Source organism: Mus musculus, chromosome 14 (assembly GCF_000001635.26).
Source record: "Mus musculus strain C57BL/6J chromosome 14, GRCm38.p6 C57BL/6J".
Taxonomy (NCBI): Eukaryota; Metazoa; Chordata; class Mammalia; order Rodentia; family Muridae; genus Mus; species Mus musculus.
In genome coordinates this window covers 65,052,050-65,073,939 of record NC_000080.6, presented here as the reverse complement: position 1 = coordinate 65,073,939, position 21,890 = coordinate 65,052,050, and the positions used below count along the sequence as shown (strand labels likewise).

The 21,890-nt window shown below is 48.8% G+C and overlaps 1 protein-coding gene across 4 annotated transcripts in view; it reads left to right on the top strand.

Annotated features, from left to right (window-relative positions):
• Nucleotides 1-21,881, top strand: part of Extl3 (exostosin-like glycosyltransferase 3) — a 97,841-nt gene extending 75,960 nt beyond the window's left edge. For all 4 annotated transcript variants that reach the window (XM_006519284.2, XM_006519286.3, NM_001360385.1 and 1 more), the window contains 4 exons: nucleotides 7,130-7,257; nucleotides 14,811-14,955; nucleotides 16,981-17,109; nucleotides 19,118-21,881. In XM_006519284.2, the coding sequence (XP_006519347.1) occupies nucleotides 7,130-7,257; nucleotides 14,811-14,955; nucleotides 16,981-17,109; nucleotides 19,118-19,327 (612 nt within the window). In that variant the 3' untranslated portion in view covers nucleotides 19,328-21,881. The remainder of the gene's footprint in view (nucleotides 1-7,129; nucleotides 7,258-14,810; nucleotides 14,956-16,980; nucleotides 17,110-19,117) is intronic.
• The last annotated feature ends 9 nt before the right edge of the window (nucleotides 21,882-21,890 follow it).

The following is a 21,890-nucleotide window of genomic DNA, read 5'->3' as shown; positions in this document are numbered from 1 at the left end:
ACTGAGAGGCCCTCCATATGAGTGTAGGAAGACTGAGAGGTGGTGATGGAGAGATGCCTAATGCCAATCAAAGGAGGGCTGGAGAGAGAGCTCAGCAAGCAAGAGCACTTGTTGCTCTTGCAGAAGACCTGTGTTCTGTTCCAAGTGCCCACGTGGTGGCTCACGACCACCCATAACTCTAGTTCCCAGGCATCCCACACCCTCTTCTGACTGCTGCAGGCAGTGGGGACACACATGGTATACCAACATACATTCAGGCAAAGCACACATAGAATAAAACGAATAAATCTTTACAAAGAAAGAAGAGCATTCCCGTGCCAAGGGATTGGGTGTCCAGTCTCATGCAGGGCTCCTGATAGTTTGGGGACAACGCTGTACAGCTGGTCCACTGCACCTGGATGTGCCGCACCTGGGTGTGCAGCGTTGGCTTCTCAGACCGTTGCCCCATGTGTAAGTTATGGTTTCCTCCAGCTGCTTCCGAGCCTTCCCGGCATGTTTGGGTGTCTGTAGTTTATCTGAGGCCATGGCTTAGTTCTGGAATTTTTATTTGTTTTTGAAAGTACAGGTATTTTTGTGTGTGTCGGGGGGCGGGTGGGGGGGGGCTTATTGGCTGGGACACAAAGGGTTTTTGGCTGTTGATGGTTGCCCCAGTATTTGTTGAGTTTATGTTTGCCTGTTCTGTGAGAGCAGGGGTCAGAGCAGCCTGGAGTAGGAATGGGCTGGAGTCGGGTAGTTTATACTCGACACACTGAGCTCCCTTCCCTGTCTGTATTTCTTAATCTTTTCCTTTCAGGGACCCACAAAATCTCCTGGTACTCAAGGCAGAAAGTTTCCCCCCAGTGCTCCAGCTGCCCTTTAGAGCCAGGTCTGGCCTCACCTCAGGGCAAAGCATTCTCAGCCTCGACCCTGCCTGAGTCTTAGTCCCTTGCATCTGTCATTCATTTTCTTTTGAAGAGGTTTTGTTTTTAAAGTAATTTATTTGTATTTTATGTACATTGGTGGTCTGCCTGCATGCATGTGTGTGTGCGTGGGAGGGAGGGAAGGGGGGAGGGGGGAGAGAGAGAGAGAGGGAGAGGGAGAGATCCATCCATCCATCCATCCTTTGGAACTAGAATTGCAGATGGTTATGAGCTGCCATGTGGGTGGTGAGAATTGAACCTGGTTACTTTGGGAGAATAGCCAGTGCTCTTAGCCACTGAGCTATCTCTTCAGCATCTCTTTGAGGAGTCTTTAAAGTTTGTCTAGATTTTATAGTTGTCATCTGTAGGGATTGATTTTGACAGCAGCCCTCCCAGAAGCAGAGCCCTCTAGATCAGTGGTTCTCAGCCTATGGGTTCTGGCCCCTTTGGCAAGCTTCTGTCTCTAAAAATACCTACATTATGATTTTTTTCTAACAGTAGCAAAATTACAGTTATGAAGTAGCAATGAAAGTAATTTTATGGTGGGGGGTGGGCACCGCAGCATCGAAATTGTATTAAAGGGTCACAGCATTAGGAAGGCTGAGAATCACTGCTCTAGATAATTTTCCTTTTTGACACACCAAAAATTTAGTCAACTTTATTTTAGACTGTAGAAAATCGTAGAATGGCCTTTTAAGAACACTCACCAGTCTCTCGGCATGTCCTGTGGTGTTTCAAGGCTTGAGCTGCAGTGGAAGGGACACTTCTGTTTCTTGGCAAGTCCAAGAAAACATTAGTGATTCCAGGCTGGCTTCCAGTGTCCTCTGCTGTCCTGACTGGTGCTGGAATTGAACATGGAGACTTCTGTTTGGGGAATAGTGTGCCTTGCCAACAGCCTGCCTTTAACTTTGTTTCCTACATGGCCTCTTAGTACAGAGAAGAGAGAGATGGGCAGGAACTGCCTCTGGGTCCTTCTTCCCTTGTCACTCCCTGGCTTTCTCCATGGCACATCCTGGAAGCCAAGAGGGCATTGCAAAAGCTCACCCCTCAGAGATGCAATATGTGTATTTTCTCAACCTCTTTGCACTCTATTCTTTAAAATATTACATGTAAACCCGACGGTGGCGAGTCAGTGGGGACAACTTTCACCGCTTCTCCAGAGTGTGTCTGGGTGGCTTGCCCGTTTCCCTTCTTTACCATTCAGGAATGAGCTTCACAGGAAGAATGAAAGCTGCCAGGACTCACGAGTGTAATCAGCAAGAATTGTAGATGTTTAAAGGGCCTATGATCGCTTATGAGTAAATAATATAAATATGTCATGTATAAAACTAGGATTGTAAAGTAACTGTGCAAAGTGTGAGGAAAGCTGGAAGAGGCCGTGCCAGTTTAAAGATGCAGTGGCTTTAGGCAGTGGCGCTGTGTGGAAGGCAGAGGCTTGCTGTTAGGGCTGGAACTTGCCATTTGTAATCCAGCTGGTCCCGAGTTCGGCAGACTGGGACAGGGGTGCCTGCCAAGCCCCGTTTGTGAGCTGTCTCAGCGGTGTCTCAGCGGTTTCTCAGCGGTGCTGAGCGCGGCGGTCTCTGTGTGCATCTTCTCCCTGGAGGCTGCCCTCTGCTTTGTGCTGTCTGAGTAATGTTTTCACAGGCTTCATCAGCACTGCTTTTAAAACTTCAAATAGACGTGCCTCATAAGTTAAGACAGGCACTTTTTCTGTGCATGTTAGCCTCATAGTTATGAATGAAAATGAGTTCATGGTGTTACTCTCAACTCCCACCCCCTTGATTGTTCTTGGCCCCTCCCCCTTGTTCACAGAGTAGGCGACTCCCTTCCCGCACCACCCCCCAAGCTCTTTGATGTTGGTGCTCATGTGTTAGAAACTCATAGATAGATGCGGCTTCCTAGGCCTCAAGCTCTTCATTCCTGAGCTCTGTGGTCTGCTTTAAGTCAGAGGAAGTAGCCGCTGTTTCCGTCTGGTGCCTGTGTGATGACAAGGCTGGCTACGGAAGTGTGCTATGCTCGAGGCATTGTTAGAGGCTGGAGGATGTTAGGCTGGGCTGAGCCAGTGTGAACTTAATGGTGTGAAGTGCTAGGTCTGGATTGCTGTCCTGGCCACTGCCCTGTGCTACGAAGAAGGATGTGACAGGAGTCTGGGCTTCTCTGAAGGATGGTGACAGAAGGCCAGCTGACCTGGGAATGTGCTGTGTGAAGCAAGCCAGTGTTCCTGTGAGTTCCTCCAACATGACTGATGTAGGCCAAGAGATGCTCTCCGCATTAGAAAGCAAGGCTAGGGGTCAGATGTTGTGGTACATACACTATACACTTGTATCGTATCTCAGCATCCAGAGGTAGAGCCAGGAGAACTGCAAGCCTATGTAGCCAGCCTGGGCTACATAGGTGAAGCAGGAAGACTGCATGTTAAAGGCCAGCCTGGGCTACACACTGAGTTCAGGGCCTGCCTGAACAGCGCAGCAAGAGGAAAAAATAAATCGGAGCAAATACTAAGGGGCCTCCTGACTTAGCCCTGTCATTCCTAAGCACTCCCCATTGCGTTGAATGTTTGGGATAGCAGAGCCCACTGCTTCCTGGTTCTGCTTACCTACTTACTCATCCGCGTGGTTATTTGATGTGCGTTGGACATCTTGGAGGCAGGCAGTATATGTACCATTCCTTCTGGTCGATGCCAGCCTCCTAATTGAAGCAGTAATTTGAAAGCTAGTCTTCTGAGTTACCAAAGTGTAACACAAAGTACGTCCGTATACCTTCCTGGCACAATGTAAAGAAACAGCCACTCCTGGGGGCTGGGGTGGAGGACAGTACTGTTGTAATTTGAAACAAAACCCCAACAAAAATGGGCATGTTTTTTAAGTTCCTTTCGGTTGACTCGTGTCTTTGACATTTGCCATGCTTTTCGCAAACTCCTAGAGACCAGTGCAGAGCTGTGTACAGTGCGTTTAGGAATGACTAAGTCTCTGTCAGGATTTTGTTGCTGAAACCCCGCAATGGTTGGCTGCTGAGTTGAGCACCTAGATTCCTCCTGCTCCCACCTCCCCTGTGCTGGGCTGAAGGTTGAAGCCTCCGCATTTGGCTTCCGAATCAGAGCTCTTCCCCCATCTTCCCTCTTAGGCTTCTTGACAGTCATCTCAGGGATGGACTTCAGTGAACTTATGCACAAACTTGCTTGTGAATCCAGTCCAGAGCTTGTCTGCTATTTGATTCCTGGCTTTCTGGTCTAGCCTAGTCAGGTCTTTTAAAGAATAAGGAGGGAGCCAGCTGTGCTGGCATATACCTTTTAATCCCAGCAGCTGGAGGGTGAGGCAGGAGGATCTCTGTGAGTAGAGGCCAGCCTGGTCTACATAGTGAGCTCCAGAACAGCCAGGATAATGTAGAGAACTGTCTCAAGTGGTGGCGTGGGGGAGAACAAGGAGGCCCGTAATTTGGCGCCTGTGAAATGCAGTTTATTTAGCTTTCAGCCGAGGAACCACCAGGTTCACACTGTCAATGAAAATCGGGTGAAATTTGCACAGCTTTTCTGATAGGCTCCACAGCCATGCTGCTTTCTTTGTACTGGTACAGAGCCATCTGCTGGGGCTCTTGGGAAGTGCGGCTTTGGTTGGTGGCTTGGAGATCCAGGGAATGTCCTCGCAGTTTGCAGCTTGGCTGAGTCTCTCAGGCTCTGTTGATAATCTTGCTGGAAATGAATTCACAGAACTGGTAATCTTAAAGAGAAGCCTGGGAAATTGAATTTCTCTATATAACTGCTGGGGCGAGGAGGGGCTGTGTTTGCAGAACTGCCTGAATACAGTGCTATGGGTGAACACAAGGGATGCTGGGAGAATGAATGAAAGACGGGCCATTTGAGTGAGCCGTCACCCTGTCCCATCATGTCTCAGGTGGCCACACAATCTTACCTGATAACTTCTCTGAAACTGGGCGCATTTAAAGGGGTAGGATTTTTACCATCACTAAACTTGCCTTTGGGGCTTGCTACTTATGGCCATCTTCTCACTCACTGGGGAGCAAAAGCTGCTGAAAATAAGGGCTTGGTGGCTCCCTTCCTAGCTGTGTGTGTGTCCATCTGTCCGTCCATCCATCCCTGTTGATGTTGCTGAGGACACAATCCAGGACCTTACACTCTAAGTGAGCCTTCTACCACCTAGCAGTACCTTGTGTGCTCTGTTCTCTCCCTCTAGTACTCTCTCCTTTGCTTTCCTTTAACCTAGTTTGACATTCTCTGCCTGGTAAATGGCCAGTCTTTTTCCTGACCAGAACTTGGCCTCTGTTTTGTTACCACTGAATCTGGGCTTCGGAGACCTTGGCTACAAACCCAGGCTTTTTTGTTTTGTTTTGCTTCTTTCTTTCTTTGCGCTTGCGCCTGCCTGCTTTCCTTCTTTCCTTCTTTCTTTCCTTCCTTCCTTCCTTCCTTCCTTCCTTGGTTAAATATTCTTGGGACAAGGTAAGTTTTTGAATCTGTTGCTGGGCTCTGCCACCTGGAATAGCATAGATCCTTCTTGGTGTTGATGGGGCTGGAACAGCTGTGGATCTGAGGCATGTCTAAAGCAGCCCTCCAGCTAATCTGTTACTTCACATACATTTGTAATTGACATCATTTTCTGTGATGGAACAGGGATTAATAATACATTTTTCAATGGTGACTTTGGGTTGAAGACATTTGCAAAGTTGGCAGGAGTTTAGCAGACAGGGGCCTGGGAATGTGAAGAGCAGGACTTTAGCCAGTTCCAATTGAGACTGCCTCCAAAGTCATGCTGATGTGGGAGCAGGTATTCTCTTCATAGCCCTCCCCTCAAGGAAAATCATGAGTCTCAGTGGTGTCATAGGGAGTGTGATAGCTCCCTTTGTTCACAGCACGGTATTAGCAGCTTTTTGTTGTTGTTGTTGTTGCCAGACACTGAGGCAGCTTACAGAGTGAAAGGTTTGTTTGGGCTTATGGTTCCAGAGGGACAAGGCACTGTCATGCCTCCACAGGGAAGTGAGACAGCGGGCATGGCAGCTGGGGCTAACCGCTCACATACTGGCCCACAGCAGGAAGCAAAGAGTAAACTCAGAGTGACCCAAGCCAGAATTCTTAAAGCTCTCACCATTGGTACATATCCTCCGGTAGGCATGCCTCCTAAACTTCCCAGACAGCCACCAAGTGGGAGCCAGACCTATGGGGACATCTCCCTCAAACCACAGTGCCTCAGCTATTAGTCCAACTAATGAGGAAATATTATTTTTACTCTGAGAAAGCAAAGAAGATCTCACAGGGAATGGTCCCTCTCACTTCCACGACACCATCTCCCCTGCACAGAGGATGACCTCCTCCTGACACCAAGTATCTGGACGTCCACACGCCCATGATCTCAGCCAAGTTTCCTGGATGAAAACATCTTTCTTTCCATCCTTCTACTAAAATTACACTCCTGCCAAAGACCTAGCACAGGTGCCTCCCTGATCAAGATAAATCAGCCCTGTGCACCCACACTTTGTGAAGAAAGGGACAGTCTTTATATGCCTAGTGAGCACTGCAGGTGGTGATGGCCACCCTGCAGGTGGTGAAGTCCACCCTGCAGGTGTGATGTCCACCCTGCAGGTGGTGATGTCCACCCTGCAGGTGGTGATGTCCACCCTGCAGGTGGTGATGGCCACCCTGCAGGTGGTGATGGCCACCCTGCAGGTGGTGATGGCCACCCTGCAGGTGGTGATGGCCACCCTGCAGGTGGTGATGGCCACCCTGCAGGTGGTGATGGCCACCCTGCAGGTGGTGATGGCCACCCTGCAGGTGGTGATGGCCACCCTGCAGGTGGTGATGGCCACACTGCAGGTGGTGATGGCCACACTGCAGGTGGTGATGGCCACACTGCAGGTGGGCTCCACAAAGGGGGAATGAACACTTTTCTCAAAAGGTTTAACTCCCAGAGGCTTGGGATGGGGTGGTGCTGGCCAGAAAAGCGATAAACTCAGTAGTATTTCTAAGCATCGTTTTAAACTTTGTGAGCATGGCCTCAGCTGTATCTTGCCACATGTGCTTTCTTGAGAAACAGGTTTAACCTGATGGTTGGTGAGATCCATCCCCCTGTGTGTTCTGAATGGAGGCAGTGTCATTGAAAGGCACGTGCTAGATGTCAAAAGCAAGTGGCAAGCCACCAGGCCAGCTGTTGGTAAGATTGAAAGTCACTTTGAGACTTTTGATGTCGCATTGATTTCTTGTATGTTTCCCCCCTTCCTCTTAGGTCGTCCGTACTGAGAAGAACAGTTTGAACAATCGGTTCTTGCCCTGGAATGAGATTGAGACAGAGGCCATACTGTCCATCGACGATGATGCTCACCTCCGCCATGATGAAATCATGTTTGGGTTTCGGTAAGGGACTGCTTTTCAAACACTGAAGTGATAAACCAAACACACAAAAACAACAACAACAAAAAACCCCAAGCACTTGAACTTCCCAGCTGCCATCAGAGGGGAAACTCTGAGCTGTGAGGGCATCACCGGGTAGGGCTGGTCCCAGGTTTCAGTGCTTTGGGCTAATCCTTGCTTGCCCTTTCCAGAGCTGCCCTGATCCCTGTAGGCTCTTTCTTCTGGGGTCCAGGTAGATGAGAATCTCCAATGGGCTGAGCCAGGGTCACTGCCTCTCCTGAACCTGCAGGTCTAACATCCTTAAACCCAATCTCCTTGGCCAAGAATTGAGGTGAGGTGTTCCAGGAGTGAGAACTAACTCCTAGGTGGATGGAAGGAGAAGGACTGTTTGTGAGGAAAGGGACCCCGGGGTGGAGGTGAGGTGGAGAACCAGGGTCCAATGAGAAAAGGGGAGGAGGAGGAGGTGGTAGCAGAGGTGGTAGAAATGACGCCGACATCCACGTGTGCGCTGGGAATTACCGGGGAACCTTGGTTTCTCTCCCTAACGCCCCTTGAATTAGTTAACTCTCTCTGTGTCACATATCTGACAGAGTGACTTAGGGGAAAACTTACTTGACTCGGGTTTTGAAACATCCTGTCAGTGGGTGCTGTGGCCATAACAGCGTGGTGGTGAGAGGGTATAGAGAGGAGATTCTCTGTGCCATGGCAGACAGGAAGCAGAGAAATGGATGATCATGGGAAGGGACTGGGGCAGGGAGTCCACTCAGGGACATGTCCCCAGTAAGTTGCTCTTCTAACTAGGCTTCCACTGTCTCCTAGAAAAGCCATCATATTACAGATTCACCAAGGGGTGAGTCTCCTTATGAGGTCAGAGCAGTCCCAGACAACACAGAGCTGTGTCTAATGGAAATAATGAACAAGGTGGGCAGTGCTACCCTGGGGCCTGGTGTGGAAGTTGTAGCTGTATGAGTGATCTATAGGAGTGAGTTTAGACACCAGAGATAAAGCAGTAAGCAGTGGCAGACAGCTGGGGTGGACTTGCATGCCTGCTTAAGTCTCTCTCCCACTGCGCTGGGCTGCTCTCAGGTTCACAGTGCAGTGCTCTGGGGCCTAAGATGTCCTAGCGAGGCACACTGCGTGTAAGAGAATGAAGAGGGTTAGGGGTTCTGAGAGGGTCATCACTGGTGTGTGGGCTCAGGTCCACAGTGAGGTCACCAGAGGGTGGCATTCAGAACCTCTTTAAGAAGTTGGCATTTACTGTGGCTCCTAAGGGGCCACTATGCAAAATGTATTCTTAATTCCTGTTCCATCACAGAAAATAACGTCAGCTACAAACATGCATGAATTAACGGGTTATTTGGGTGCTGCTGTAGACTTGCCTCAGGGGAAATGCCCAGGGGGAACATCTTGCTTGAAATTAAGTTTTGGTGACACTTATTGAACATAATCTATATACAATCCCATTCATACATCCAGGTGTTAGAGTTGGCTAGATTTTTGTACAATCCATTTTAGAAAACATCATTGCCTGGCGGTGGTGGCACATACTTTTAATCCCAGCACTGAAAAAGTGAATCAGCAGTGACTTTTGTCACTTCCAGCTCCTAAGTTCTAGGTAACCATGAAACTTCATGTCTCTGGATTACCTTTTGTGGACATGAAAGGCCTCCTGTAAGTGGCTTTTGATAGGTTATGCTTCAGCTGCCAGTGAAATGAGCCAGTTCAAGCTAGATTAGATTATATTAAAGGCAGGTTTATTAGGAAGCTGTTCTTGGGCAGATGAGTTCACTGGCCCCAAGGACCAAGGCCAGAGAAGTCACCATAGGAAATGGGGGTGGAGGGTAGAAAGAAAGGGGCATGAGAAAGAGGAAGAGGAGAAAGAGGGAAGCGAGAGTAGGGGTGGGTGGGGGAGAGCGAGCGAGCACCAGTGAGTTCAAGCACTCAAAATGTCTTGATTATATAGGGAGGAGCCTCTGAGGCCCCTGGGCTGGAAAGTTCAAGGTTGGGAGCAGGGTATTTCAGGTAGGGACTCAGGGATGGTGGAAGAACCTGGAGGCAAGGTCGCTTTGGTATATAAAAAAATGCATCTTAGTCTCTTGCCCTGGGTCCAAAAACCCAACAGCCTTCTCCACTCAGCCTTGTGTTTCTAGAACCGTCTGTCTTGTAGCATGCAACAATTTGATTCCCTTTGTATGGATGTGCCATGTTTTCTGTCTTCATTTATTTATGAAAAGACAGAGTCTCACTATGTAGCTTTGGCTGTCCTGGAACCTGCAATGTAGATCACACTGGTCTTGTGTTCTCAGAGATCTGCCTGCCTCTGCCTTCTGAGTACGGGGATTAAGGGTGCATGGCAGCAGGCCTCTGTTGTCTTTCTTCTACTTGACTGTGATACACAGTGGTGTACTGTGCCCATCATATGCTTGTCTGGCTGGGACACTTCTCTTGGGTCCATACCTAGCCGTGGAGTGGATGTTCTGAGGACTTACTGGACTGCTTTTCATCGTGGCTGCACTGTTTCACAGTTCAGCAGGGAGTGAAGTGAGCGTGCCATGTAACCATAGCTTTTCAGCACATAATGCACTGATTTTTATTTTATGGCTATTCTGAGTGGGTGTGACGTGGTATAGTCCACGCTAGATTTGTGTATGTGTACATGCAGGTGTGTGTGTGTGTGTGCGTGTGTGGAGGCCAGAAGTCAGTTATGACTCTCTGGACTGAGCCATCTTTCCACTCCCCTTTACAGTTTTGATTTGTTTTCTGTGATGGCTGTGATGTTGAGCATCTTTTCATATGATTATGAATGAGTTGACCATTTGTTTGCCTTCACTGGAGAAATGTTGATTCAGATATTTTGCTTATTTTTGTTTGGATTGTATATTAGTCAGGGTTCTGTAGAGTAACAACTTATACAGAGGATGTCTCTTTCTGTGTAAAGGGGATTTGTTAGAATGGTTTACAGGCTGTGGATCAGCTAATGTAACAATGGATGACTATCAATCAAAGGTCTAAGCATTCAGTAGTTCAGTCCACAAGACTGGGTCTCCGCTGGTCTTCAACATATACTGGAATCCCAAAGAAGTAAGCTCTGATACCAGTGAAGGGATGGATGTACTAGCCAGGGAAGAGCAAGCAGGCAAAGAGCGAACGCTTCCTTCTTCCAGGTGTGGCCTAGATAAGAGGTGAGTCGTCCTAGCTCAGAAGATCCATTTTAAAGGTGTGCCTCCATGCCTCAAAGATCCAGATCAGAAGTGGATCTTCTCATTCAAATTAAGGAAAAATCCCTCACAAGTGTTCCCCTCCATGTTTTGGATTTTACTTAATTTCAGATATGGTCAAGTAGAGAAAGATGGACAGCACAAATCCCTTGCTCATTTGTTTGTTTGTTTGTTTGTTTGTTTGTTTACTATATATGTACACCTGCATTCCAGAAGAGGGCATCAGATCTTAGTATAAATGAATATGAGCCACCATGTGGTTGCTGGGAATTGGACTCAGGACCTCTGGAAAAGCAGACAGTGCTTCTAACAGCTGAGCCATCTCTCTAGACCCTTATTGCTGTATTTTCAGGTTGTTGGATTTTTTAAAGAGATTGATTGATTGATTGATTGATTGATTGATTGATTGATTGATTGATTGATTTAAGAGTGCTCTGTGTGTGAGAGAGGGCTGAGTACTCTGTACATTTACAGCTGCATGCCAGGAGAGGGCATTAGATCCCTTTGCAAATGGTTGTGAGCCACCATGTAGTTGCTGGGAATTGAACTCAGGACCTTGGAAAGAACAGCCAGTGTTCTCAACCGCCGAGCCATCTCGCCAGCCCCGGGGTTTTTTTGTTTTTGTTTTTTGTTTTTCTAGAGGTAAGTGCATCCGCTCCATGTCAGAGAGGCGAGCAGAACATCTTCCACGCAGTGGGTGATCTTTGCATCTCCTTGTGGCATTCTTTGAAGCACATAGTTTTAAAAATTTGATGAATTCTAATTTATCCGTGTCTACTTTGTGCTTTTAATAGCACACATGAAACCATTTTTATTGAATTTGGTCAGTTTTTGTCCCTATAAATTGGGGGAAAGTAGCTGTTCATCTTAGTCAAGTCACAGGAGTCGACTGTGATGGAGTTCCTCTGTCTTCCATTCTGTGCCGTCAGCTGCCTGGCTCGTGGGCTTCCTTTGCTTAGGTTTGTGAACACAGAGGCATAGGTGACAGAAATCATCTTTACTGCTGCACCCACTGAGAATAGCTGGGCACACTTCTGACAGAGCTGCCCAACCCCCACCAACCCCTCTCTCGTTCTGTTCTCTCTTCCCCAATCTCACGATCTCTCCCTCTCTCCTTAATAACCCCACCACGGCCTGTGTGTGGCAGATTACTGAAGCAAGTCTGTTGCTAGCTGAGATTGAAAAGCAAAGTCCTGCTAACCTGGGCTGTGTGGTCCATGGTGATAAACACCTGCTGCTGCCCTGCTATGAAAAGAGAGAAGCCATGAAGAGCTTCGGGAATGGTCTCTGCCACTGCAGGCATCGATGGTGGGAAGTGGGCTGTAGTGTGACGTGGCAAGACACACTTAAGGCCTGCTGAGGCACTGGGAGCTGTGGATGCAACCGTGGGGTATTAAGAGGAGACTTTCAGCCATTCCTAGATCCCCTCCCAGGAATGACTGAGAGACAGAGTCCATGCTCTGAGGAGGTTGAATTCACGGAGGTGCTGGCCTCCTTTGCCATCTGTGGGTTTTTGACCTTTCTCGAATGGTTGAGAAAGTAGGGGATCCCATTCTGTGTGTTTCCTAGAGGTCATTCAGAATGTGGGGCTTGGCTTTCAAGAACTGAACTGACGCACTGTCTCTAGGGCTGGACCCCAAGCACGTCCTGTAGGCCGGGCAGGGAGGCACTGAGTGAAGGCACAGCCTGCCTCGCTTGTACTTCAGTAGCTCGTGTCAGCTGTTCGAGCTCATTTCTGTGCCTCCACAGAGCGGAGGCTTCACCCCCTTCTCCGCCTTCACCCCTGTTGCTCTTCTTTGAATTTCATGTCCTTGCCCTCAGCTTCAGCATGTGATTGAAAATCTATCTGTCTTTAAGTCCAGCTTATTTCATGGCGCATGGATCTTCCGCTCCATCCAGGATTTCTCTCTTTGTACCAGAAGGAAAACCACACTGTGTCCTGTGTGGCACTCAGGCAGGGACACCCGGGCCACTGTAACACGCCACAGGAAACATGTCTCTGTAGGAAGCTGACTTGAGGTCGGGAAGTGGTATGGCCGGGGTTGCACTTGAACTCCCCAGGAGCATCTGTGCTGCTCTCCTAAGTGGCTGGGCTCATCTTCACTCCTGCTTGTGTGTCAGGGCCTGTGTGCCCGCACCTCCTTACTAGAACCTTCTGTTTTCCTGATGATGGCCATTCCGGCTGGGTAATGTGCAAATCCAAGGTCATTTTGATTGCATTTTCCCTTTTATTTATTGACCAGTTATTTTCTCTGCCCATTTTTTCTAAATAATAAGTAGATCTCTCTCTTCTAAAAAAGATTTATTTATTTTATGTATATGTGTACACTGTAGCTGTAAAGATGGTTGTGAGCCTTCATACGGTTGTTGAGTATTGAATTTAGGACCTCTGCTTGCTCCAGTCGGCCCTGCTTCCTCCAGTCAATCCCGTTTGCTCAGTCCCTGCTCACTCTGGCCCAAAGATTTATTTATTATTATAAATAAGTGCACTGTAGTTATCTTCAGACACAACCAGAAAAGGGTGTCAGATCTCATTATGGGTGGTTGTGAGCCACCATGTGGTTGCTGGAGTTTGAACTCAGGACCTTCAGAAGAGCAATCAGTGTTCCTACCCACTGAGCCATCTGGCCTGCGCTTCTCTGCTCATTTTTTGGTGTGTGTGTGTGTGTGTGTGTGTGTGTGTGTGTGTGTGTTTATTTATTTATTTACTAACTATATGTACATGAGTGCTCTTTCTTCATGCACACCAAAGAGTACATCAGATTCCATTACAGATGACTGTGAGCCACCATGTGGTTGCTAGGAATTGAACTCAGGACCTCTGAAAGAGCAGCCAGTGCTGTTAACTGCTGAGCTGTCATTCCAACCTCTGATGTATAATTTTTGAGCTCTTTACATTTACCCCATGTTGGGTGTGACCCAGGCAGGGCTCTGGTCCCATTCTGTCGCTTTACTCTGCTGCTTCCTTTATGCAGAAGCTTTTCTGTTGGAAGCAGAAACACCTGTCACAGTCAGAAGTGTAAGCAGAGAGGAGGGCCACTGTGTAGCACGTACACGTGAAGCACTGGCAGTCAGGGTCCTAGGGAGAGTGGGAATGGAGTGAGCCAGGCTGAAGTAGGAATTACTGTCTCGGCAGTAACTTAGATTTCCACTGTGGAAGGTTGGCAGATCCTGGAGGCAAATGCTGGTAATGCGGCACAACTGTGAATCTTTAATGCAACTGAATAGTATATCCAAAAACAAAAAACAAAACAAAACAAAAAAATTCCAGCATTTAAAGAAGTCTGATGAGACTCTATCTTGTGCTGGAAGCTGTGAGTTGTCATCTGTTAGATCAGTGTCTCTCACACACTGTGAAATGAGATCTGTTTCAGGGATTGCCGTGCCCTGACAGCTCCGGAGTTCCCAGGCAGCTTCGGTCTCTGCGGTCTTAGCCCCTGGCAGCTTTGCTCCAGTTTCAGTCGGTGAAACTGGGAAGTAGTTCTTTTTGTTTTGACTTAGTTATAAATTTGGAAATGATGTGAAAGTTTCTCCTGGGCCAGCAAGATGGCTTGGCAGGTAACAGCTATTTCCCCTCTGAGCCTAGTGATCTGAGTTTGATCCCAGAACCCACCCAGGTAAAGCTGGGAAGGGAAGACCAGTGCCACTGACCTCTGCAGGTACATCATGACCACGAACACATGCACACACTCTAATAATAAAATAATAATTTAAGGTTTCTTCTGATTTCTCAGAGCTGGGCTGAATTCTACCCCCTCTCCCCCTCTCCCTCCATCTCTCTTTTGCGTTTAACAGGTGTCCTCCTTTGATGGTCTGTGGACAGTTTGGCACATTGGGTTTCTCCCCGGGGCCCTGATCAGTTTAGGAAATGGGTGCACTCCACCACAGTGATTGCCTGTGGTTTCTGAGTGCTTCCCATGTGTGCCCTCTCAAGCAGAAAGAAGAGGGACTTGGGGTAGAGAAATCACATACATGTTCTATGGAACTAAACTGTCATGATCATTAAAACAAACCTTTAAAGAACCAAAACAGGAATTGGTATATTCCACTTCTTAGGAGATTGCTATGCATGCAACCTTCTGGGGTTTCTTACCATGTGACCTGCCTACTAGAAACTTGTGAAGTCATTATTGATGATTATATATATATATACATACACACATACATTATATATATACACACACACATATATATATATTTATCTATTTTGCTTGTATCTAATTTTCTTTTTAAAAAAGTGAGAGAGAAACTGAAATAAAAGACAAAATGCAAAAGTTCTTAAGGGTCAGTCAGGCAGGCCAGGTAAAAGCCCTCATTTTAAGTGTGTGTGTTTTCAAGGGTGTGGAGAGAAGCACGTGATCGCATTGTGGGTTTCCCTGGCCGGTACCATGCGTGGGACATACCACACCAGTCCTGGCTCTACAATTCCAACTACTCCTGTGAGCTGTCCATGGTGCTGACGGGCGCTGCCTTCTTTCACAAGGTAAGAAAACTAGGCTGTGCTCAGTGTTCTGAGCTTAGTAAAGGTTAATGTCTGTGGGGATGGACGCCGCCTTCACACCAGCCTCTCTGCTTCTGTGGCCTTTCTGTGTCAGAAACAAGCTAGCCCTACATTTTGAAGGAGAAAGCCAAGCATAGTGGCCCACAGCTGGAATCCCAGTGGTCTGTAGCTAAGAAAGGAGGATCGCAGGTTCGAGGATTGGTTAGGGTGTACAATGAAACCCCATCTCAAGACAAGAAAACAACAAAAAGCACACATACATTAACTGAAATAAAGTCAAGACTGGGTTTTCCTATATACCACGAGGACTGCCTGTGGACCAGGAGGACTGCCTGTGGACCTGGAGGACTGCCTGTAGACCATTGGCTCTCACTCTGGACAGCTGAGTGCACTAGATGAAAGACCTGTTGGATAGTGTCCACTTTGAGCACTGCCACCCAGACATGGTTGCCATTGTATGGGGCTACTGTGGGACTCTGTCCAGGAGCTCTGCCACCTTTGCCCAGAGATCTTTTCACGTTAGGTTTCACACTGGGTCCACATTTAGGTTTCACAGTGCAGGTACCTTCGGCCAGCACCCTTTTCCTGCAGTCACCTCTATCTATGCTGTCTTTTGCTCCTGGCTCCCCCCCCCCCCCATTTCTTCTGATCTGTAACATTACCATTGTCCTCTGTGGCATCTGAGCTCTTGGTGGCTCCTGGTCAGAGATGAATGTGCTGCGATGTATACAGAACAGCAAAGCATGAAAGCAGCGTGAGGGAAGCATGAGATACCTCAGGTTTTTATGTTCCTTACTTGTTGAAGTGCAGTTGTTCTGGATAAATGGGGTAAGTAAGGTATTAATTCTACACTCAGTTTTCCATTTATTTGTTTATATGTTTGTTTTCAGACAGGGTCTCTTTACATAGCTCTGGCTATCCTGGAATTCACTCATAGACCAGGGTGGCCCTGGCCTAAAGTCAGAGATCTGCCTGCCTCTGCCACCCAGGTGCTAGGACTAAAGGCGCACGCCACTCAGCCCTTTTCTTTTGTGGTGGTGCCTGGCATCAGCTAAGCTGGGGCATGCAGAGAGAGTGCTCTGGCTGCACATGGTGGCTCCAGCTCTTCTTGAGTTTGAAGAACATGATTATAGACACTTAAAATGCCACAAGGCTCGTATTATGGGTTTTTTTAAATGTAATTTTCCAGATGTGTACGGGCACATGCATGTATATGCATGCGTATGTACAGGCCCAGGGTTTAGGTCAGAAATCACCCCTGATCACTTTTCCACCTTATTCACTGAGGTAGGATCTCAGGGAACCCAGAGCTTGCAGCTACAGCTTGTCTTGGTAGCCAGCATGCTCTGGAGGTCCTCTGTCTCCTCCCCATTTCCAGGCTGCAATTACAGGTTAGCACACCCACGTGCCATTTCTGTGGGTTCTGGGAACCCAAACTCTAATTCTTAGCCTTGTAAAACAAGCACTTTTAACCATGGAGTCGTCGTCTCCACCCCTTGATTCAGATTTCTTGTGAGTGATGCTGGCCAGTGCTTTCCCTTTTGAAATGTTCAGATGGGCTCTGAAGAGTTCCCCGTTCTGAATGTGGAAGGCACGAACAGCTCCATGGTAGAGCATTGCTGTAATATGCGAGAGGCCTGGGTTCCATCCCCAGCACCACAGAATCCCTACTCTGAGATGAGCAAGTCACGCCACTGCCCCTCACAGAATGCCTTCACCAGCTTCCCAACCCACTGAGCTGGCCTTTGTGAATGCGTGGCCCCCTCCTGGCGCTTTCTTGTATACTGAAGACAGCAAGCTGACACGTGACACGTTTCACAGTGAAGATCTGCATCAGAGTTGCTCCTCATTCCTGTCCCAGTTCCTAAATGCCAGTACTGTGTTCCCACTGGGACCACCCCTGGGCACCTTCCCTCACATATCCCAACAGCTCCGAGAGCCATGCATATTTTTTTTGCTGAAAGTGAGAGAAGTTGTAACCATGTTCTAATCCTTTCTTCCCGACAGTATTATGCCTACCTGTATTCTTATGTGATGCCCCAGGCCATCCGGGACATGGTGGACGAGTACATCAACTGTGAGGATATCGCCATGAACTTCCTTGTCTCCCACATCACACGGAAACCCCCCATCAAGGTGCGTCCCATTACCTGTGGGAAGGTGTGTGCATACACACTTCCTTCTTCCATTTTTCCATTGTGACAGAGCCACAGCTGAGAGACTTTTCTGTAAGGTGCACAAGGACACCACAGCACACACATAGGAGTGATGTATGGCTGTAAGACAGGGCCTGAGCACCAAGGCACTGGAGAGAACTGAGGGCTCTGGGACTTGGGCATGGGGGAGTGGGGGGACAGCTTTACTCCCCGCCTCTCCTTCACACCGGAGGCAGGCAGCGCTTTCTAAGGTTAGATGCTCTAACTGATTTGTTAAAGAAATCTGCAGCTGCCTTCTTGTCACCTTATGGTAGCTGCAGCATATCAAAGTAGTGTTGCTGGTTTACTGCTGTGAAGCGGTGGCCTTCAGCCTTCCTCTGTGTCCCAGTTCAGTTCTCAGCAGGCATGCTGGGTGGCAGCTCACCACATCCTGTAACTCCAGTTCTAGGGGGTCTGATGCCTTCTTCTGGACTCTGCAAGCACTGGGCTCAGGTGCGCACATGCCCCCTGCCCCCGTACATTCACATAATTAACAATAGAAATGAGAGGAAACCCTGCTGAAGGACTGCTCCAGTGACAACAGTGGCTCTAGAGTCCAGGCTTTTGCTGTGGGTGCAGCTGTGGTGAGCCAGTGGGTGAGCAGCGGGGGTGGGGTGAGGAGGCCGAGACTTTGCACCTGAGTGTGCACCCTGAGCAGTGCCGAGGGCTTGTCAGGTATCCCTTTCTGTTAACATACTCTATTAAAACAGACTTAAGGGTTGTGAGGTTGTATAACGGCCACCTCACTCCATGATGGACATGTCAGGGCGAACCTGCACTGTACATCATACGCTGGGAGTCCTCCTCTGTCCTGACTTTCAGTCTGTCCCGTTTCTGTGCCAGGACCAGGGTTGCCTGCTTTGAACTTCCATGAGGCTTTATACCTTTCCCGTATCTCCGAATCATTTTGCTTTCATAGTCTGTCTTCTTGTCACCGTTTCCCATTCTGAGTTCTAATTTCAGAGCCTTACACTTGCTGGGTTTTCTCCTTGTTCTCATAGGTGGAATGTCTGTACAGTTTCTGAGTAACTCTGGAAAGTTCCTCCTGTATGTACACACTGGTCGCAGCCACCATCATCCTGCTGCTCCGAGCACTCCTGGCGCTGTCTTGTGTCTGCAGGCCCTTGCCCTGCCTCTCCTGGGTCTGACTTGTTGCAGTGCTGCAAAGGGCTTTGTCCTTTCTCTGGATGCTGGAATTACTGCCTGATTGAGACCAGCCTAGGCTCCATGAGCATCTTGTGCAGCCACACAAGCAATTTAAATTCCTACCTCAGTCTCACATATGATGTCCTCAGACACAACCAGAGGTGTGCAGTCCCCTCTGCTGAGAGCTGAGCTTGAGAAGAAAGCCTTTGTGCACTGTCTTTGTTTGTCTCCTCAGCCCAGGTCTCATCTTGCAGATTCCCGTGCTCAGGCCTCCAGCAGAACTTATAAAGGTTGCCTAACTTAATGGTTGGCCCCGTGTGACACCACCATTGTGTCTCTTACATTTTTCTAATCGTTGGAAATCTTAATAATAGACTGACCATTTTCTTATGTTTTAAAATGTAATTTTCTTAAAATTTTCTTTTTTTTTATGGATATATCATTTTAGAATTACTTTGTTTCCGTTTTGACTAGTTTTCCAGTATTTTGCTCTGAAAGACATGGCTGAATCAAACAACTGTGTATCAACATCGTACTGTGCCACCAAGAAAGGAAATACTAGAGGTAGACTTGGTTGGACTGGTAGCCCTGGGGGTGCTAAGACTTTGCTGTCTGTTCAGGGCAGTGACACAGCAGGGCACCCGTTAATGTTTTAGATGCACACACAAATGCTGGCTTTGTAGATGTGCCCCTCGGCGGCCCAGCAGCAGACATGGCACTGGCTTGGCCATGCTAGAAGATTCTGTCGGCAGACACCCTGTGTTCTCACCCTGCTCTCTCTCTCTCTCTCTCTCCATTTCCAGGTGACATCAAGGTGGACTTTTCGATGCCCAGGGTGCCCTCAGGCCCTGTCCCATGATGACTCTCATTTTCACGAGCGGCACAAGTGTATCAACTTTTTTGTCAAGGTGTACGGCTATATGCCTCTCTTGTACACACAGTTCAGGGTGGACTCCGTGCTCTTCAAGACCCGCCTGCCCCATGACAAGACCAAGTGCTTCAAGTTCATCTAGGGCCTTGCCAGTTCTGAGGAGACGATGAGCAGAGCGAGGGGAGTCACCCTCAAGGTTCCCAAGGTGTCGAAGGTCCTTGGGGACATCTGTCGGGCAGGGCCAAGACCCTTTGCTGGGAGAGGCAGCAGGAAGAGTGGAAAGGGATAGCTGTCTTTCATTTTGAAGTCAGCCACACTGGGCCTGGGATCCTGGTCAGCAGACTCAGGGCGTCTGCACAGGGCACTGACTGATAGCGAACACTGAGGACTGTTCATAAGCCCAGGACAGCTGCTTCGTGGTTTTTAAATTCAGTAACAGCTATTATTATTTAAAGAGAGAATTTCACATCTGCCATTCAAGGCTTATTTATATGTGTGCGTATATGTACACACATATGTGTATATACGTATATATGCACACACACATACACACACATTCATACATACATTCATACATACATACATACATACACATATATATATTTTGGTGGGTCGGGGTGCACCTGAAATTTCTGCCAATCTCTCCAAGGGAGGGTCCTACCCAGCTATGTATTTAGTGGAGAGGGCCCTGGCCCTGCGTTACCTGGACATTCATTTGCGGTCCCCCCCGTCCCAGGGACACTGGCTGCAGAAATAAGCAGGATGGGCCTGACCTAGGCAGGGTCTCCTGACCTCTCCTGGCCCCGTTCCAATGCCACAGTGCTGCTCCCACAGCTTGCCCCGCTGTAGGCTGCACAGTGGGGACGACACACCCCGGACGCTTTGAAGGGTTGGGCCAGGCCGCACTCAGGCATCACCTGGCTTTCCATTCTTTCTTGTGTTTGAGAGAGAAGGAGGCGGCAGACAGTGAGGCAGAGATGAGACCTGTACGTAGCTCCCCCCCTCCCCCCCCCCCCGGGGTGACACTGGTGCAGGGTGCTGGTGGCCAGTTCCGTGGTACTTGTTTCTCACAGAGGAGACAACAGGAACTTGGCAGGCTGGCTGGGAGCTCGGCGGGTGTAGAGCCAGCCTGGGTCCTTCCGGGATTCTGTAGTCTTACTGCAAGGCTTTGGAAGGAACACCGAAGTGAAATTCACCTTCCCTCTTGTGTCTAGAAGTCCATCCTGTAGCTGTGGGCTTTAGACCCCTGATGCCACGTTGGCTGTACGAGCCCCCCCTCCCCCCAACCTTCAAAGTCTAGGGTGGGCTAGAACCCGGAGGCTGTGATTTGCTAGGTAAGTCCTAGTCTTGTCGTAGACGTTAACAGGAATTCACCCCACGTTACCACTTTCCATGTCCTGTTGATGGTTTTCTTCCCAGGGCTGAAAATGAAATAAACTAACTTGGGGTATGGTGGCAGTGGGAAACTTAGGTCAGGGATTTGGCCTGTGACTTGTCTCCCCAGCCCCAGCAGCTGACGCAGAGCTCAGTCTGTCTTGGTCATGCACCTGCCTTAAGCCAGTTCCGTCTTCCTAGGCCCTGACACGTGTGCTGCTGCTTGCTGTCCTCTGCCTGCTGTCCTGACTTCTCTCTAGATCCCTCCTGCCGTAGGGCTGGCATGGCCCCCGGGAGACCCTCAGGCCAGCAGGACCAGGCTGCTGCAGAACTTCACTGGGTCTTCTGGAACCTGACACCAAGGGCTGCCTGGGACATCTGGTTCTTGGCAACTCAGTGAAGGGGTCAAGACTGTTTCCCAACCTTCTGTCCTCTCATCAGCCCTTGTAGCAGTAGCCCTCTTCCCCCGGGGGAGCCAAAGAGTGTGGTGTTTTGCGCTAAATATGTGGCTGCTATTTTATCTTTTTTTTTTCCTCTCCCAGTATTGGGGATGGACGCCAGAGCTGTGGGTGGACATCCCGACAATCGCTCTGCCCTGAGCCCTGTCCCTATTGTCTCGTTTCTTTTCATTGAGAGGTTGTAAATGGTGCTGTGGTACCTGATAAGAAAGTCAGTCTCTGTGGTAGGACCCCCTCTGTGGGTCACTCATGGGTATCATTGATCTGTGTTTGAGGGATAGTGATGTCAAGAGTGTCCTAGGGGATAGCCCTCTGGGCCTGGTGGGAACGCTCACTGAAGGACCCCAGCAGCAAACATTGGCAGTGACTGTACCTGAGGGACTCTTGTCAGAGGCAAGAGGCAGAGACAAAGCAGTTGGACCCTGCTTGTGATTTGGGTTTTGGGGTTAGGGACATGCTTGGAAATGATTGTGCCACTACACGTCCGTGGAGCCTGCCTGGTGTTTGACGTTGTTTACCATGGGTCACCTCCTAGAGCAGATTGCTAACACAGGTCACACTCAGCTACCTAGTCTCAGCTCCAGGGCCAGGACAGCTTTGTTTTCCAGTTGCTCTTCATCTTAAGGTCAAAGGCCACCCACAGAGTGACAGCCCCCCGGGATGCCTCAGGCCACCACCTAATGCTCCTGTCAGGGGTGGCCTTGTTAGTGAACATGGAGCTGGAGGGTGGGGCCGCCTGGGGTGGCTTTGATGACTTGTCCATCTGTCTGCCCCTTTCAAACCATGAGCACAAAGGTCTTACGTTGGATTTTTGTAAAAAACAAAAAACAAAAAACAAAATAAATGGAGACTTTAACTCATGCAGTTTGGAGG